The sequence below is a fragment of the Rhamphochromis longiceps genome, linkage group LG13 (genome assembly GCF_057381845.1).
Source record: "Rhamphochromis longiceps isolate RC_006_pf linkage group LG13, R_longiceps_female_GT1.1, whole genome shotgun sequence".
In the NCBI taxonomy this organism is placed as follows: domain Eukaryota; kingdom Metazoa; phylum Chordata; class Actinopteri; order Cichliformes; family Cichlidae; genus Rhamphochromis; species Rhamphochromis longiceps.
The window spans coordinates 12871654-12889000 of record NC_140569.1 but is presented as its reverse complement, the minus strand read 5'-3'; the positions used below and the strand labels follow the sequence as shown (position 1 = coordinate 12889000).

The window sequence follows — 17347 nt, the reverse complement described above, 5'->3', positions numbered from 1 at the left end:
CAATGTGTTGCCAGTATGTTATAAACTATAAATGTTAATACATTTTTACACGATACATGTTTGGTGTTAAAACAGTACAACTAAAGTACCCATAATCTTGCAGTCCCCAACTCAGTTAAATGAATACATAGATAGGACCAGTTGGAATGTAACTCAAATCAAATCAAATCAAATCACTTTTATTGTCACATCACATGTGCAGGCACACTGGCACAGCACAAGCGAGTGAAATTCTTGTGTGCGAGCCCCACAAGCAACAGAGATGTGCAAACACAACAACACAAACAAGCAAAATACAAGAATGGCCAACCTGAAACTAATAAATATATGTACAATATATAATAGTATATGCATTTCTGGATGTGTATACTAAATATTTTCCTACGTGTGTGTGTGTGTGTGTGTGTGTGTGTGTGTGTGTGTGTGTATACACATTTTTACAAATTAAATAGTAAAAAAATAAATAAAAATAAATAAATAAATAATAATAATAATAATAATAAAATATATAAAATATACAGAGTTGAATATGTGCAAAACAAGTGGCATTTATATACAGTGTGGAGTGCATAATGTTGAAGTTCCAGTAGTGAAGCTGAGGTGTCTATGACGTGTTCAGCAGTCTGATGGCCTGATGGAAAAAGCTGTCTCTCAGTCTGCTGGTACGGGACCGGATGCTGCAGAACCTCCTTCCTGATGGAAGCAGTCTGAACAGTTTATGGCTGGGGTGACTGGAGTCCTTGATGATCCTCCCCGCTTTCCTCAGGCAGCGCTTCCTGTAGATGTCTTGGAGGGAGGGAAGCTCACCTCCAATTATCCGTTCAGAGCACCGCACTACTCGCTGGAGAGCTTTGCAGTTGTAGGCGGTGCTGTTGCCATACCAGGTGGTGATGCATCCAGTGAGGATGCTCTCAATGGCACAGTGATAGAAGGTCCTGAGGATGCGGGGGCTCATGCCGAATCTTTTCAGTCTCCTGAGAAAGAAGAGGCGCTGCTGCGCCTTCTTCACTGTTTTGTTTGTGTGTACTGACCACGTAAGATCCTCAGCCAGATGTACTCCAAGGAACCGGAAGCTGCTCACTCTCTCCACAGCAGCGCTGTTGATGGTGATGGGGGTGTGTACTTCTCTGCACCTCCGGAAGTCCACTATCAACTCCTTTGTCTTTGCGACGTTGAGGGTGAGATGGTTGTCTTGACACCAGTGGGTCAGGGCGCTGACCTCCTCCCTGTAAGCCGTCTCATCACCATTGGTGATAAGACCCACCACTGTAGTGTCGTCCGCAAACTTCACAATGATGTTGGAGTTGTTAGTGGCTGTGCAGTCGTAGGTGTAGAGTGAGTACAGGAGAGGGCTCAGTACACACCCCTGTGGAGCACCAGTGTTCAGTGTGATGGGGGATGAGGTGATGCTGCCTAGTCTGACCACCTGGCGTCTGTCAGACAGGAAGCTAAGGATCCAGCTGCAGAGGGAGCTGCTCAGTCCTAGATCCTGCAGTTTCCTGTCCAGCTTCGAGGGAACGATGGTATTGAATGCTGAGCTGTAATCTACAAACAGCATCCTCACATACGTGTCTCTCTTCTCCAGGTGTGACAGGGCAGTGTGTAGTGTCAGGGCTATGGCATCATCAGTGGACCTGTTGTGGCGGTATGCAAACTGTAGAGGGTCCAGTGAGTCGGGTAGTGCAGAGCAGATGAAGTCCCTGACCAGCTTCTCGAAGCATTTGCTTACGATGGGGGTCAGGGCTACAGGTCGCCAGTCGTTCAATGAGGAGATGGTGGAGGATTTGGGTACAGGGACGATGGTGGCCATTTTGAAGCAGGCTGGGACTACAGACAGAGAGAGGGAAAGGTTGAAGATGTGCGGTTGAAGAAGGTTGAAGAATACTTTACTCAAGTTTAATGTATTTTATCTGTTACTTTTAACTATTATTGCACTCTGTACTCCACACATTAAAGCTTTCATTATTTATTATTTTTTAGATTAAATGCATATAAGGCTTCTTCTTCCTTCAGCTGTGGTGACCTTCATTTCCTAGCACCAACCCTTTCCATGTTCTCCTTCACTACATCCATAAATCTCTGCTGTCTTCTTCTTTTCTTTTTGCATGGCAGATGCATATTCAAGATCCTTTACTTAATAATATAATAATATAAGTGATTAAAATCATTAACAATACAATGTTTAAGAGATATACACATCAATAAATCACTAATTATGATTCAGTAATATCATGTTTATGATTATGCAAAGTGTTAAATACTTTAAACTTTAAAGTAAGTATTTTTTAGTTTATTTATTAGATAGAAAGCAATGCTGTTCTCATAGTTACTATGTAACTACGTCTTTCATCAAACTGATTCTGTAAACATGCTCAGTGTATTTATGTGTGCATTTCACTGGTACTACCACAAACCAGCAAGGCTTTGTGTTTTCTCTTGAATAAACCCTTATTGTCTTACCACAGCTGCTTAGCATTTCTCCATTTCCCACCAATCAAAGCTAAATCAGCATCAGTCTCTTGTATTCCTTTGCAAGTGCTGCATCTGTTGTAAAAACTTGAAATGCCATTTGTGTTTTATGTGGAGACCACCCTACATGCAGGACGCCTTATAAGTTACTTTTGATTTAAAGATCACAAATAGCTCTTTCCTAGCTATAGATGAATATTTAATAAATGAAACTTTTATATTGTCATCATCTCTTCCTCACTATGTCTTTCTCCTTCTCCAACTCATCTTTCATTTTTCTCTCTTCTTTCTCATTTCCACACCATTCTCTTCCTCCCCACCTTAAGCCTCATCTCCTAAATGAAGTCAGGGCTCCGACACATGCAAATGTGCATAAACATGCTTATTTATTCCCCCAAATTGTCACAATTACTTATTTTTAGTGGATTAGACATGCAACCCATCTGGTCAACTGAAAATGCCAGCTATGCAACAACAGCTGGTTATAAGCTAACGCTATGTCAGCTAATGTTAGGTTTGAGTGTCCTAAAAGTCACGCTTTTCCTCTTATTAAAGGTTTGATTTTACTCTCACATTGTGTTTGATCTGTTTCAAAGAAATTTTCACTAACACCGGCTAATAGCAGCTAACAAGAGCCAACAGCAGCTAACAGCAGCTCAGTGGCAAAAATGCAACAGTGTTTACCTACAGAAAAGTTGATATTCTCAACAACTCACCTCAGTATCGCTGTCATCTTTATTTAGCAGGTGTTGAACCTGTACAGCTTATGGGTGGAGCTTGATTACCAAGCTTGCTAGCCTTATTGCTAGCTAATAATTTAAATCCATCCTCTCATTCAAATATGATCACAGCATGATCAAATGCTAAGATTGAGGTTAACGGGTGATGCTGCAGACAAATTATTGTGTAATGATGTTAAAGCTGCTGTGTCTGAAGTGATAATGCCATATATAAATGACCCCTTTTAACATTGTTTTTTTATATTATTTTCTCCTGAAAAAAATCTATCAGCAGATTAATGTCTATGTAAAGTAAATTTTTTTATATTTCAACCTTACTTTGAATCTATTAACCAAAATAAATCATAAATCTCCCCTTAATTAAATGCCACAGATTAGTGTGGCCTTGAGCAACCCAACAGACTTAATTTCTCATGATAAAAGCTGAAGCGTTAAATTTAGAATTTCACAAAATAGTGCAAATACATGCATCAGTCAGGCAGAACCATATGGATACCCAAGTATTTATTAATGAGTTTGAAGCAGCACAAGAATACATCAAAGACAATGAGGCAAGTCACTAAGTATTTTCACTGCTTCATGCGAAAGCAGAACACAAAGATACACACTGACTTTGAACTTAGCATCTGTAGATTGCACCCATCTGTGTTTATAAGCCTGTACAATATGCAGCACTGGAGATATATACTACAACCCCCGCGTCTCAGATGTGATCTAATTATTGCCCCATCTGCTTCTGTTGCATATTTGGCACAGTCTCTGTTGTTGTTTTTGTCTTGACTTTTGTCATCACAAACCTCATCCGTTCTTTGTATTCTGACACAAAATAAGCACTTGGACAACTGACACATTATTATTATGATCAACAATGGAAAAAATGACAAAAGCACAGGAACTGTATTGTAAATGTTATGAACTTTTGCTGGTGTGCAGATCCTTCTCATATGCTTTCTATCCACTTGCACAGATCTTGTAAGTGGAGATCTTGAATGTAACCATTGCTCCTCCAGAGGGAATATTTCCTTGTTATGGTAACAGTCTCTCTACAACAGTCAAATGGCTTCGTTCTCTTGGACAGTCTTTATAGCATGCCCATGGCTGATGCATTTGTCCCTTAACTGGGACAGTTTAAAAACCTCCTGTAGGGGGCAGCAGCTCAGCATTCCTTTCTAGTCTTCACAATCTTGCTGGTGTACTTGATAGGGATCCCCCAGCGTCTCATTAGATAGACATCAAACACATAGGCCATTCCTGGCTCCAGGCCCCCAATCACAGCTGTAGTGACGGCCCGCCGAGGATTCAGCTCCTGGAAATACTTGCAGAGAACTCTCTCGGTGTCAGAGCGGGACTCTGGCCCCAGACAGGGTGCAGTTAGAGCTGATGCTCCGCCAGCTTCTGCTTCATGGCTTCCAAGCTTTCTGCGGTACACACAGTAAAGGCTTCTTTCTTCTGTTCCCATCCATGCTAGGGTGACACTACTGCAACCACGCAATCGGTTGAAGGATTTTATCTGTAAGGTGGAGGGCAGAGATGGGACTCCTCTGCGGTGGTAAGCTGATGAGGTCTGCATTTTGACTGAAGCTGTCAGACCTTCTGGTAGCGATGGGTCTGTAACAGCAGAGGTGTGGTCCATGGCGGTTCCTTCTCTCTCCAGGTGGATGAGATAGGAAGTACTTCCCTGGAGCCATATGTGCGCTAATTCTCGCCCAGCAGCCTGAGAGGTCAAGACCTGACCTTTACTAGATACAGTCACCTTGACCTTTTCACCTTCCCCACAGCTCTGCAAGGTGAGGAGGCCACTCTGTTGCCAACCCCGAGGACGGAAACTGAAGAACTGCTCCGAGCTGAAGCCTCTGTCTTGGAAAGTCACCCACCTCAGCTCTCCTTCTCTAAGGGCGGTAATAGCAGGTCGAGCCTCCTCATGTGTCCGAGCAAGTGTCCCCTTGTATGCCATGCTGGTCCCATTCAGCCTGTCGACCACAAAGACATCAAAGTAATACTGGGTCTCAGGCAGGAGCTCTGAGACAGTGCAAACACTTTCTGTCCCCTGACACACACATTGGAGGTCTTCATACTCATCAGTGAGGGAAGCTGGTGGACTTTGAGGACTTTCAGGATAAGTGTCCCACTGCTGCCACCACCACTCTTTCAAAATGGGCCAGACCGTCACCCTGCTCCGTCTGTCCTTCTTTTCTTGTTTTTGGTCTTTCTCTTTCCTCATACTCTTCTGTGCAGCACAAAGGCTGGGGTAGTTTTCCTGTGAGTTGACAAGGACACAGTATTCATAACTGGTCTGTGTATGTGGGAGGCTCGTTATGGAGGCACTGGGTGCCCAGCTGAGGGTGACGCTGGTCATGCCTACACCTAATGTGTGAACTTGCGGGTCAGCTGGGAGCAGAGGGAAGATGCCTGAAGGCCCCAGGCCTTCATGAAGATACACTGTTGCTCTGGTGTTCTGCTGTTTGGAGCGTAGCCTTAGGATGTAGATGGAAGCGCTTGGATAGGTTGGACCACTGTAGCTTTCCACTGTATTGCCAGTATTGCTGTGTATTTTCTCCTCCGTCCCAGGACCTCGCCACCACACCTCAGGCATGCTTTTTTTAGTACTCCCTGTGAGCAAAGAAGAAAAAAGAAAGCTAGCCACAATAGATCACAATGACACACTTGAATATGTTTTGCTTATTCTTACTTCACTTGTGCATTTGACCATCACTTTGGACAATGACAAAGTTGGATACTAGAAGATTGTTTTCACATTCATTCAGTGAAGGATAAATGTTTTGCTGCACACAGTTGGAGTTAGTTAGAGTGAAGCAGGACTTGAATTGCATCTGGTAGTTTTTGCACATCTGGTAGTATTTGTACATTCTCAGATTTGGGATTTTTAAATCAGGAAGAATAATTAGACATGATTTTCAGACAAACATTATTATCTAAAGTAGCATAATTCTTATATGCGTAACCCTGGTGTCTTGTTTCAGTACTGTTCTCCAGTTTCCCTGAGCTATAGATGAATGGTGGGTTATAGGTTTTCTTAAAAGTATTCTCCATAATAAACAGTGTGAACTTTATATCCTGACATACACACCAGCAGATAGGAGCTAACGTTTTTTCAAGGGGTGATAATAAATAACTTAAATGTTACACATAAAATTATAAAGTGCCCTAAATGAAGCAATTAATGTTATAATAAACTTTATCCTGCAAAGTCATAAAATAATATTGCACAACTTAATATGCAATATAAATCAATGTTAGAATCTGCACAAATTAAATGTGGCCAACAATAAATACAAGTGCAATAACTCAGATTATATATCAAAACATGCCTGAAGGAGACCTTATAAAGTTTGGATTATCTCATATTAGGTTCTTTACAGTGTTAAAGAAATAAAGCTGTCATTGCGTAAGAAATGCTTATTACTTTCATGCTCTGAATTGGATAAGATGCATGCCACACTCTGTATGGAGTTTGCTTAATGTAGCCTCCTTGAAGTCAGTGCACTCATACAATTAGTGCAATTACATAATTAATTACACAAAAACACCACGTTATTAGAAGTCTGTTTTTGTACAGATTAGATAAACAGCATATAATATGGGGGGCAGCTGTGGCTCAGGAGATAGAACCGGTTGTCTACCAACTGGACGGTCAGTGGTTTGTTTTCAGCTCCACCAGTCTGTGTGCCTGACTTTGGGCCCTCAAAAAAGCACCCTAATGATCCCAGTGCATTCATTAGAGTGTGAGTGTGAGACATGTTGCTTAGGTATAGATTAATGTCTATGTAAATGGATAAATGAGGACTGGACTAAAAAGCCCTTTGAGTGCTCAGTTAGAGTAGAAAAGAACTATATAAGTCCATTTACCATTTACCACATGGTCATAGGGGTAGACTCTTACTACAAATGAATGAAACACATGCAGGCTTTCTTTGTGTTAGCCAACTTGATAAAACATAACACAACAGTGCTTTTCACCTTTCTTCTTGCAAATAAGACAAGCGATTAATACTGCAGAAAATTAATTACTCTTAGATTTAATGCACAGAGCACTAAAAATAAACATTTTAAGTCAATTTAATTATTTTAATATTGCTGTTTACAACGTCACAGCTGCACATTAGATATCTGAAACTTTAAATGTGATACATTAGAGGTTACTGTCCCGTAACGGAAAAAAAAGAGGCATGGAAATCGCTTTAATCTGTTGCCAAATCAAATTGAATCCGTTTTATTAATTGTGTGGGTATTCTGGGTAATACACATGTTAATTAATTTTCTAATCTATCCTGTAGTAATTGCAATTCCAGCAGTGTAAAACAGAAATAGTAGCATATTAAGAGAAAGTTGGCAATAAAAAAAAGAACAACAACATTCTGTATCACCACCTAATGACTTGGTTTTTAGTAAGGTATCCGGTTGTTCAGTCTGACGTCACTAGCCGTGTCTGGGTCTAAACTCCGCTGCAGGTCCACATATCAAACGATCACTATGGCATTACTGAGAGTTGAAAAACTGTCTAAAGTCTTTCATCTTTAATAAAATGATCAGCGTTCTGCTCTACCAGGTGTAACAATTGAGTTTAACATCCAGGCATCCATGAAAATGGAATTTATGACATTTAACGGAGTTAGAAGTTAGCAGGGAGTTAGCTCGCTAGCTTCTATCTAAATACAATATAGCATGTCCTGACTGCGGGGTTTTGGAAACAAATTAAAACGTACAGCTCTGCTATCACTTCCAGCATAAATGAAGACAGAAAACTAAACAGCAGTGACGTTTGTAGGGTTACTGAAGTTGGGCTAGCTGGTATATAATGATGTGCTACGTGACCGCTAGCGACACAGCTATGTTAGCATAATATAAACAAGCTAACTTTTTTTCCACTCGATAAAAGTTACCGTGAGTGTTCTCGGTGGTCAGAAACAAATGTAATCGCATGGCAGGATGCTGTAAAAGGACCAAACTTCAGCCAGGAGAACAACTGAGATAATCCATCCACAATACGAGGTTAGTCATTCATATACTGCTGCATAGGCTGGGCTGTAGTTACATCCTAAGGTTTTAAAGACTGAGCTTAAATAAATGATTAGTGGTAATAAAAGCCGAGGGAGGTCAACAGGGATCACTGACTGTTTTAGGAGCTTTTTGAGATCAAATAGAAGAAAATACATAACATTAAACATGTTAACAACACAAAAGCCATATTAAACGCAGACTACTTTAGACCCGGAAGTAGGATTCGTCGCGTCATCACTGAACAACCGGATAGCTTAACAAAATGCATACATAAAATGTATTCCTGCTGCAGATAATCTATATTGCACTTAAAAATATGCTTTGAATAAAAGAATCAATGAAAACATGGCGCTTCCAGCTGACTTCAAACAGAAAATCTGAACATAACCTGCTCAAAACCAAAGGTATTCAGCTTAAGTTACCATGGTGATTTGGTAAGTTACCATAGTGACACAGAAAGCTTTGACTTTTAGCTCAACGTAGCTTGCTAACCCAATGACTGTAGAAAACAGTCATTGCGCTAACCCGTTAATTTCAATTCATAGCAGGTCCCCCTGGCTAGCTCCTATGCTAAGCTAATCACCACTGGTTTCATATTATCTTCCTCTTTTACTGCTGGCAGTATGTAAATAAGTATGTTTACCAAAATTAAATTCTTTATTTGGTGTTTTTGAGTTGCTTTCCCATAAAGTAGTAATGTAATGTGTTTTTAGCAATGCCACAAGAGTTGAAATTTAAGAAATTAGCTATAGCGATTTACTGAGAAGTAGGCTAATGCTAAATTAGAACTTTAATTTACTGGTTAATAAATCATGTTATGTTTCACCAAAGTGTAAGCAGTGGACACAATTTTTATACTATTTAGGTGTCGCTGTTTTAAAAAAAATATAGTACATGTTATTAAACCAAAAGCGTTATGTTTGTACATTATAACAATTGATCACACTGAACCTCGCTGACAGAGAAAATCCTAAGCCCCTTGTAAATGAACAAACAAATATATATCTAAAATGTCAATTGCCACTTCAAAAATGGTTGGCAGTATTTTCATTCAGCACCTAAAGTGTTTTCATTCTGAAGTACAGACTCTTCACTTAAATGACACTACTGCCAGATAAACACAGACAAAAAATAAATAAATCACCAATTGTTTTCACTGTTCATGTCTCCTAGAGATGAAAAATGAGACCAAATGTTACCGAATCAAAGTGAATTATTCAGGCTGGCAATGGGGACCCATGAGCTCAGGGTCTGAATGATTCATGTGTCATTTTATAACATAATGTTATTTTAGCATGTGGAGAAGCTTGTTTAAGTAACCTGGAAAAATACTCTTGGAAAACACTGAGGCCTGTTTCCTTTCCCAGAAATCTCTACCTTTTTAGGACTGAAATGCGATTACTTCTGTTTCCTCTGAGCACTGATTGCCTGTCTTTAATTCTAAGCCTTTGTGCCAGAATATATTTAATCCTTTGAGTTTATTTAATTGCTTTGGTTTGCAAGAAACAGATTGTTACAGAGTGCAGTTTTAGTTTGTTGTTTTATTCAATATTTGAACAGGGAGTTGGCAGAGCTTTTTGGTGTGTGTGTTTTATGAAATGAAAAGCCTCAGATAAAATTTATCACCAGGTGACACACAGATATGATCACACTCGCTGTCTCTGTCCTTGTCAAAGACATTGGGTGGCATTTAGAAAAAAATATATGCGTTTTACAGTGCTTTGAACTTCAACAAATGGGTACAATGTGCTGATAAGATGTAGGACTGTTAAATTTGTGGACTTTTCATAACACGGAAACACACTCAGGCTTCAACAGTGAAATTATTGTTTGACAGAAATCAGTTTGTTGGCCTATAAATTTGTGTAACAGTTGCAGTAAAAGCATGACCTTGAAGTTACAAATAATGAAAACACAAAGCAAGAATGTACCTTTTTACCTTATGCTACTAATTCTGGTCACATATCTGGTTTAAAAGTCTCATCTACACATTGAAGCTTAAGTAAGATTAGACTGTTTGCCCTTCACTAAATCCCTACATATTATATGGCAATGATAATCTCTAATCAATGTCCTTGGCTAAGCCAGATGTAGTGAGGTCTTCAGGTTAAGTGGGTATCAAAAGGTGCAGCTTGTGGTCTTACTGTCCACTCACATTGCAGGTTTTTGAGGGGTTTGTCCTTCAGGGTGCGAGCAGCCAAGGTCCATTCAATGGGAAGGTCACAAGGGCTGACTGTCACCGACATCCCCGGAGCTTTCTTTTTCAGCGTGAAGTATAACCTGTGGAGAAACACCAAAGAGAACCAACTTGCTTTTTCACCGGGGATGACAGAAAGATAGCATCCTGCTTCTGTTCAGCTGCAAGGTGATGGACGAGAAGACAAGATATTGTTCGGTGCCCATTCTTTCATTTTGTTGGATGATTTTTAGATAAGGTGGGGCGGTTATAATTTCATTTACTAAAGTTTGACGAGTTACAGCCGTTTCAGACATTTGCCAGTTGCTGTGTTTCCATTTGCCTACACGCTGATCAGTCATTTGATAGCAGATCAGGAGAGGTGACCTCAGAATCAGATGATAAGGCTGCACTGACGGCTTCAGATGGATATCTGTCTGCTTGATGTAACCATTTCAGCTCGTGCTTAGCATAGAAACTATAAGGACATGGTTGTGCTGTTGCATGTTGGATGTTAGATTTGCATATTATATGGCAGTTGAATTGCTGTTGAAGGGCATTTTAACGCTTATTCTGTGGTGGCCTATTAAAATTCAATTCAACTCTTTATTGCTTAGCAAAGACGACTGAATAGAAGAAGTCTTTAACATTTCTTTACATTTAGTCGTGCTATGTGAAAATGTATTAACAGCATAATTATTTCCTGCCACACAAACACGTTTATTCATTATTCTGCACAGATGGTGATTGTTTCCAAACAGATGTGCAGCACTCTTTCTCAAGGGCACTTTGTGGATTATTTAATAGAGTGATTAATTTCTGAATCAGTGTTTTCTCTCCATTATTTGCCGTGTGGTCCTGCTTGACTGCACTGGTGGACAGACTGCAGCTCACGGGGAGATGCATGTCGCAATTTTCTGCTCCCGCTTTCAGAAAGCAACTGGCACTGTTGTGTAGGGTTCAAGCCAAATGGGCTCCACTTCCTCTTGCTCTCTCTACAGCGCTGCTGGAATCAGCCTCTGTCTTTACGAAAGGTGGATAGGGAATGGGTGGTGATATGTTACTGTTTCCGACCTCACTGAGCAGACCTCCATTTTTAATCGTGGGTCTTAAATGAAATGCAAATGAGGAAAAACGTCAAGCAGGGACAGCATCTAGTTTCACGTGAATTCAGCTGTTACACAAGTGCTGAGATTATCATGGACTTGTTTGGATTAGAAACACATGAATTACCTGACTGTTTAAAATGGTACTTTAAGTTCATTTCAAGTCTAATCATTAGACAAAAATATTAAGTGTATGCATTAAGGAAATGATATAGTTTGACAAGGAATTCATTATGTGGCGCTTGCTGATTTATTTCAGCTTCATGTCATCATGGGGTGAATATATTTTTAATCTTTTGAATAGATTTTAATTTTAATCCTAATCTCAATTTATCTTAATCGTGATTGGTGCCTTTTTTTTTGTTTGGTGATTCACTCACCTGTCACTTCTTAGCAATTACCTAGTCTGCTCTGCTTAGTTCGAAACTGCTTTCAACCCACTTCATTCATTAGGCACAGTTTATTTGGTACACATATTAATGTACTGATAATTCAGAATAAAGTATGCTGAAAAATGGATATTTTTTTAAAAGATAGGAGCACCTTTTTCACCTCTTATGACACCACATCATTAAATATAATGAAAACAATCTTGCTATGCTCTCAGTGGAAACAAGCTATCAACCACATGGATGCTTTCCATCTGTTACCTGCGAGTTCGTCCTTTAGGTAGGGTTACAGAGGTGATCTTTCCTTCTGGTAACCACGTAGTTGGGCGAAGTGGCACCTCATTCTCAGGTGCCACACCTGAGTGCACCTGGGGCCACAAAGATCCACATACCAGTGCCAAAGCTGCACCAAGACACCAAGACAGCGCCATAGTGGATTCACACTCTCTTATGCCTTTTAGTCTTCGTCCCTACGTCCTGGATGGCTCCCGGGCTCTGAAAATGCACAGTGGAAAGGTCAAGACCATCAATCAGAGCCCATCAGCAACGCACACACAAACACACACACGCAGACTTAGTTAAATTTCTACTGTACCATTCAGGCAGACACTAAAGAGCTGTAGCGGCTGATGATTCATTGATATGAAGAAACATCCTATCCTATTCAGACAGAATTATTCATACCAGGGAAAAGAAATTGCCATGCTATATTACTCTGGGATGTGTGTGTAGCACAGCTTGACACTCACTGTAAAAAATCACCCATCGCACCACTTTTCAAAGTGTGAAGTGGGTTGCTAATATCACTCTGAAGTCGCTGCCTTTATATCTACATTTCTATTTTTAGTTTGAGGGTTTGAATGGGTCTGTTCTCGAAATATCTTTGATTATGATTATTAGGGGACTTATCTTGAGAAAACGATGCCGTGCTGATGCAGAGACGAGTGTGCAAACAACACCTGGAGGTGCTCTGATGCAGTCAAATCCATTCAGCATAGATTAATGCAATGCCTAAACCAGAAGAACTGGTATCAGATTTTTCAGGCTTTCTTTCTGTCTTTTTCCCCCGTTTTTTTTTTATTTTTATTTCTCTCGCACTCTGTTAGTGTTTCACAGTCCTTTTATCTGTACATTTATATGTGGGCGTGCTCCTGTGTGCATGCGGTTGTGATTTAGTGATAGTAGATGATTACAGGTCTCACTGTTTTCTTTCTCTCCTGAGAAAACACATTTGTTCAAAGTCACACAGCCTTCGCCAACACACTCCCCGCCTTCCCCTAACAAGGTGTATTATGTCAGTGCTGTGCCCCATAGATCAGATGACAGCAGCAGTGGAACCACGGAGGCAGCTACAGAAGGTACATCTGAGTCTTTTGGGCCCCGGGACGCTCCGAGATTCAAACTCACAGATCGTCGCGCAGCTACAAAGTCACACAGAGGCGCCTGCTCATTATCCTTGCAAAGAAAGAGGGGAGTGAACGACCCATAAAGCTTTAACTGAGAGACATGCAGAGGGAGAAAAACTGATTGAAATGAGAGGGAAGAGAGGAAGGGAGGGCTGTGGAAATGGAGAGCGAGAAGAGGAGGATGTTGGATCCTAGAGTAATTAGAGGGAAGAAGATGGAGAGAGGAGAAAGTGAAACTAGAAAAAAGATGGTTAGAATCAAAAGAGAAAAACATTCTAGTCAGGCAACAAGGTCGCAATGGATTTCTCTCTGTGCTTCATTCAGACATATGAAGCTGATTGATGTTTACTTTAGCTCCCATGTCAAATGCCCAGTGTGGCACATATTAGCAGATGGCTGCACAACCTCACAGCCCCTCTCACACGTCCCCTCATTCAATCTTGATAAAGATGAAGACACAAAAAAGCTTGGCGGGCTTGTTTCTTCAAAACGCACCCGCTGATAAAATATGCATACGGCTCCTCAGCAAATTATGGCCAATTGAATTTTCATAAGGCGAAAAGGCTGGGTCTTAGAGCGAGAGGGAGCTTAGTGAACTTAACTACCACCCTCAATAAATAAATACACAGGAGCTCATGACTTTGATGGTCCTGCTCACTCTCTGCTCTTTTTTTGTGGTTATTTTTGTTTAAACGAGTTTCCTCTTTCCATTATGTTTATCCCAAACTGTCAACTGACTGCATTTATTCTGGATACTGCTTGAGTTTTAATTAAAGATACTTGAGCTCGGCTCTGTTTATCTTTTTCTTCCTCTTTATGCTTTTCTTTTTCTGTCTGTTTTTCCACTTCATTTGTTCCCCTTATTTAGAAGTTGATGCAGGCTCAGTTTCAGGGGGACAGGTTGAGTTTTGTGTGCTATCTGTCTGCACATTGTATTAGCTATCTTCTGTCTCCCTGGGCTCTGGCAGGACCATCTGCCTTCTGTTATCTGTGGGCAGGGACAGATTAAATGGCATGGGGTGGTCCCTGCAGGATCCGTTGTCCCCCCCAAACTACTACGAGCAAAGAACTGGCCTGTGATTCATGGTGGGGGTTGATGAAATGATGGAAGGGTAACATGCAATTACCATGGAACTTGATAGGATTTTACGGTTCACTTTCTAACTCGATGCACGTACTTTTGAATATATAAACCTTCCCTCGTTTTCCTCACTTTCACTCTCCTTTTGCGCCTGCACCTCTCACGCCGCTTGTCGTTCACACACTTTTATATAGTATCACACTCTTTCTTTAGTTTATGGCTCTTCATTCGCTGTGTTCACTGCCCCACTTCATAGTCACACTAGTGTATTTGTAAATAATTTAAAAAACTACTAGTTGTCAAAAAGAAAAGAGAGATGACCCCAACCTTCAAACGTGCAAAAGCAGTCATAAGACGTACTAAAAGTGCTTTACATCTGTCTCAGCTTTATTAACAACCCTCCAGAGACCACACACACACACACACACACACACACACACACACACACACACACACACACACACACACACACACACACACACACACACAAACAACAACTGATTCAAAGAAGCAAGTTGCTGACTTACACAACCAGTTGAAATCTGAAACGCTGACGCACTCACACACACACACACATGCTCTGCAAGGACAACATGCATGCATGCATCCCCTTACCTTCTCTCTGTGCACGCTCTCCCTCTCTGGTGCAGGGAGTGAGGGATGGGATCAAATGAGAGAGGGAGAGAGGATGGAGGAGGAGGAGGAGGAAGGGGGGTGAGAGTCGGTTGCGAGGAGAGGAGGAGCGACAGCAGGTTGTTGTTGGGTGTTCCACTGATTCCGTCTCCCATGAGGTGCTGCTCACCCCTTACTTCAAGAGATGTCTCTTCAGAGCTCAGGTGTTCCTTCAGGGCTGTCCCACCTCCAGTGTGCCTTGGTGTGGTGCAAGGCTCCCAAGGCACTCTCCACACTCTTTTCCTCCGTCTCTCTGAGACCTTCACACGTGGAGGCTTGTCCTGCTAAATACTCTGTGAATGTCATCTGGTCAGTGAAGCCTGTATGCTTTCTTCGCTTCTTGTTTACCCACTGTCACTCTTTTTTCTCCCCCTTCCTCCCGTTCTTTTCACTTCTTCCTTCTGTTTACCTGCTCCTGGTAGTGAACAGAGCTCACTTGCAATTCAAATAGGCTCATGTGTGACTGAGTGTGTTTGTATATCTGTATGTGCAATCTGAGAGTGAGGGAGCGAGTGGGTGAGTGTGAGGGGGATGACGGTGAGGTCGCTGAATGGGGGTGGTGATGAGAAGAGAGAGAGAGAGAGAGAGAGAGAGAGAGAGAGAGAGAGAGAGAGAGAGAGAATGTGTTGTCAAGAGCAGCGTCAGGGAATAGGGAGGTGATGTAAAAGTTAAGTGCATTCACAATACATGCCAGTCTCTGGCTGGTCTGATAACATCTGCATTAGGAGATGATTTCAGACAGCATGTTAGAGGTTACACTGTCTTTGTGCCCTTATCGCTTGTTCAGTCAGGTGGTTAGTCTGCCTCTAAATGAACATATTTAAACAGGAGAGCAGCTTATCAGTCCCTTAATAGATTTATGCAAATATTTAGTGTGCATGTTTATATCAAATGTTAAATAAAAAAGTGAAAAGGGACTTTGGATTGCAAATAAAATCATTTCAGCACTTTCTGCCATATTTTCATTATTTAAAGAGCTGCAGTAGCTCTTGGTTCATTGGTTGAATTACTTTACGATATCCTTTGTTATGCTGTACTACTCAGAGATAAGGTTTTAAACTTTATTTTCATATTTATTTTGTGGAGTTTCATTAAATTTTAGAATTCTAATAGGCTTCAGATTCCAAAAACTGATTTTAATGTGACATTTTCTTATAATTAAAGGAAATGATCAGATTAAAGGACACATCAAACCACAGAATATATACCAAAAAATGCCTAATTTGGTTGCTAATTGTTATTATATACCTATCTGAAACGATTCAACCTCCAAGTTTGAAAAATGAAGGTGAGGCTGGCTCCAGCAGTTAGCAAATCGCAGTGAAATTTCATGTTAAAATGGTCAATTTTATCGATATTTCTCTCTGTAGCTATTTTTTCCCTAACAAGCAACTACACTGTCAGCGATTTGTTTTTAACCTGGCCGGTTTAAACTTTATGGAACTTAAGATTGTTATTGCTATTATTCTTGTTGCTAGTTTAAATGGCAGGTAGCTGCAGCCAGTTTCTGTCTGCTGGTAACTTAAATGGACGTCTAAATCAAGCTTGTGTTTTTAGTGCCTTGCAAAACTATTAATGTAATTATCTGATGCTATTGCATGTCTGCATGAACATGAAAATGGGAAGCAGGCAAACTGCTGGCCTGATTCTCCTTGAAAAATTGCTCACCGGCACACAAATGAACAAATAAACACACCCTTTCTTGTTGTCTTTTCTTTTAAACTGCAAATTGATGCATTACTAATGAAGAAATATTTTATAGGCAGTAACTTGTCCATCCTTTTGCCCCATTTGGTACTCTTCCTGCTTAGCTTCTGGCATCATATTTTCCCAGAAAGAAGAGGTGGATTGATACCAACTGAAACATTAATCAGTAAAAAGAAAGAAAGAAAAATGTTCCCATCAGTTCCCAGCTTTAAATAGCTGACATCAGTCATCTATTTGTACTTGTATTTTGACTGTTGGTCTCAGCACTTTCTTAGTTTGTTAGTTTCACAGTTGGTTTAACAGGTTCATCACTTTGCAATGGGTACATGCAGTAAACTCAAAGCCCATACAGAGACATATTTATTCTGTAGGCTGTACGAGACAACCATATTGGAGGCTTCTTGTCCTCCACCCACAGGTCAAGTGCAGGTCTCAGTAGACTCAGTGGCTCTCCAACCCCACCCAGATTTCTTATCTCCACACAATGGCACCCTGGTCTCTCTGAGCTCTTTAATCAATATCATCAGAAAATAGAGAGAGCTGTGTGTTAACTCCCCTTTTTCCATTTTCTGATGGGGCCTT

The 17347-nt window shown here is 40.7% G+C and overlaps 1 protein-coding gene across 1 annotated transcript; it reads right to left on the bottom strand.

The window, feature by feature from the left end:
• Positions 1-3701: 3701 nt before the first annotated feature.
• Positions 3702-15579, bottom strand: ndnfl (neuron-derived neurotrophic factor, like). Its single transcript, XM_085428428.1, has 4 exons — positions 15002-15579; positions 12161-12394; positions 10384-10508; positions 3702-5819 (listed from the first exon to the last, which is right to left on the bottom strand). The coding sequence occupies exons 2-4, from the start codon at positions 12328-12330 to the stop codon at positions 4366-4368; spliced, it is 1749 nt and encodes a 582-aa protein (XP_085284554.1). The 5' UTR covers positions 12331-12394; positions 15002-15579; the 3' UTR covers positions 3702-4365.
• Positions 15580-17347: the final 1768 nt, after the last annotated feature.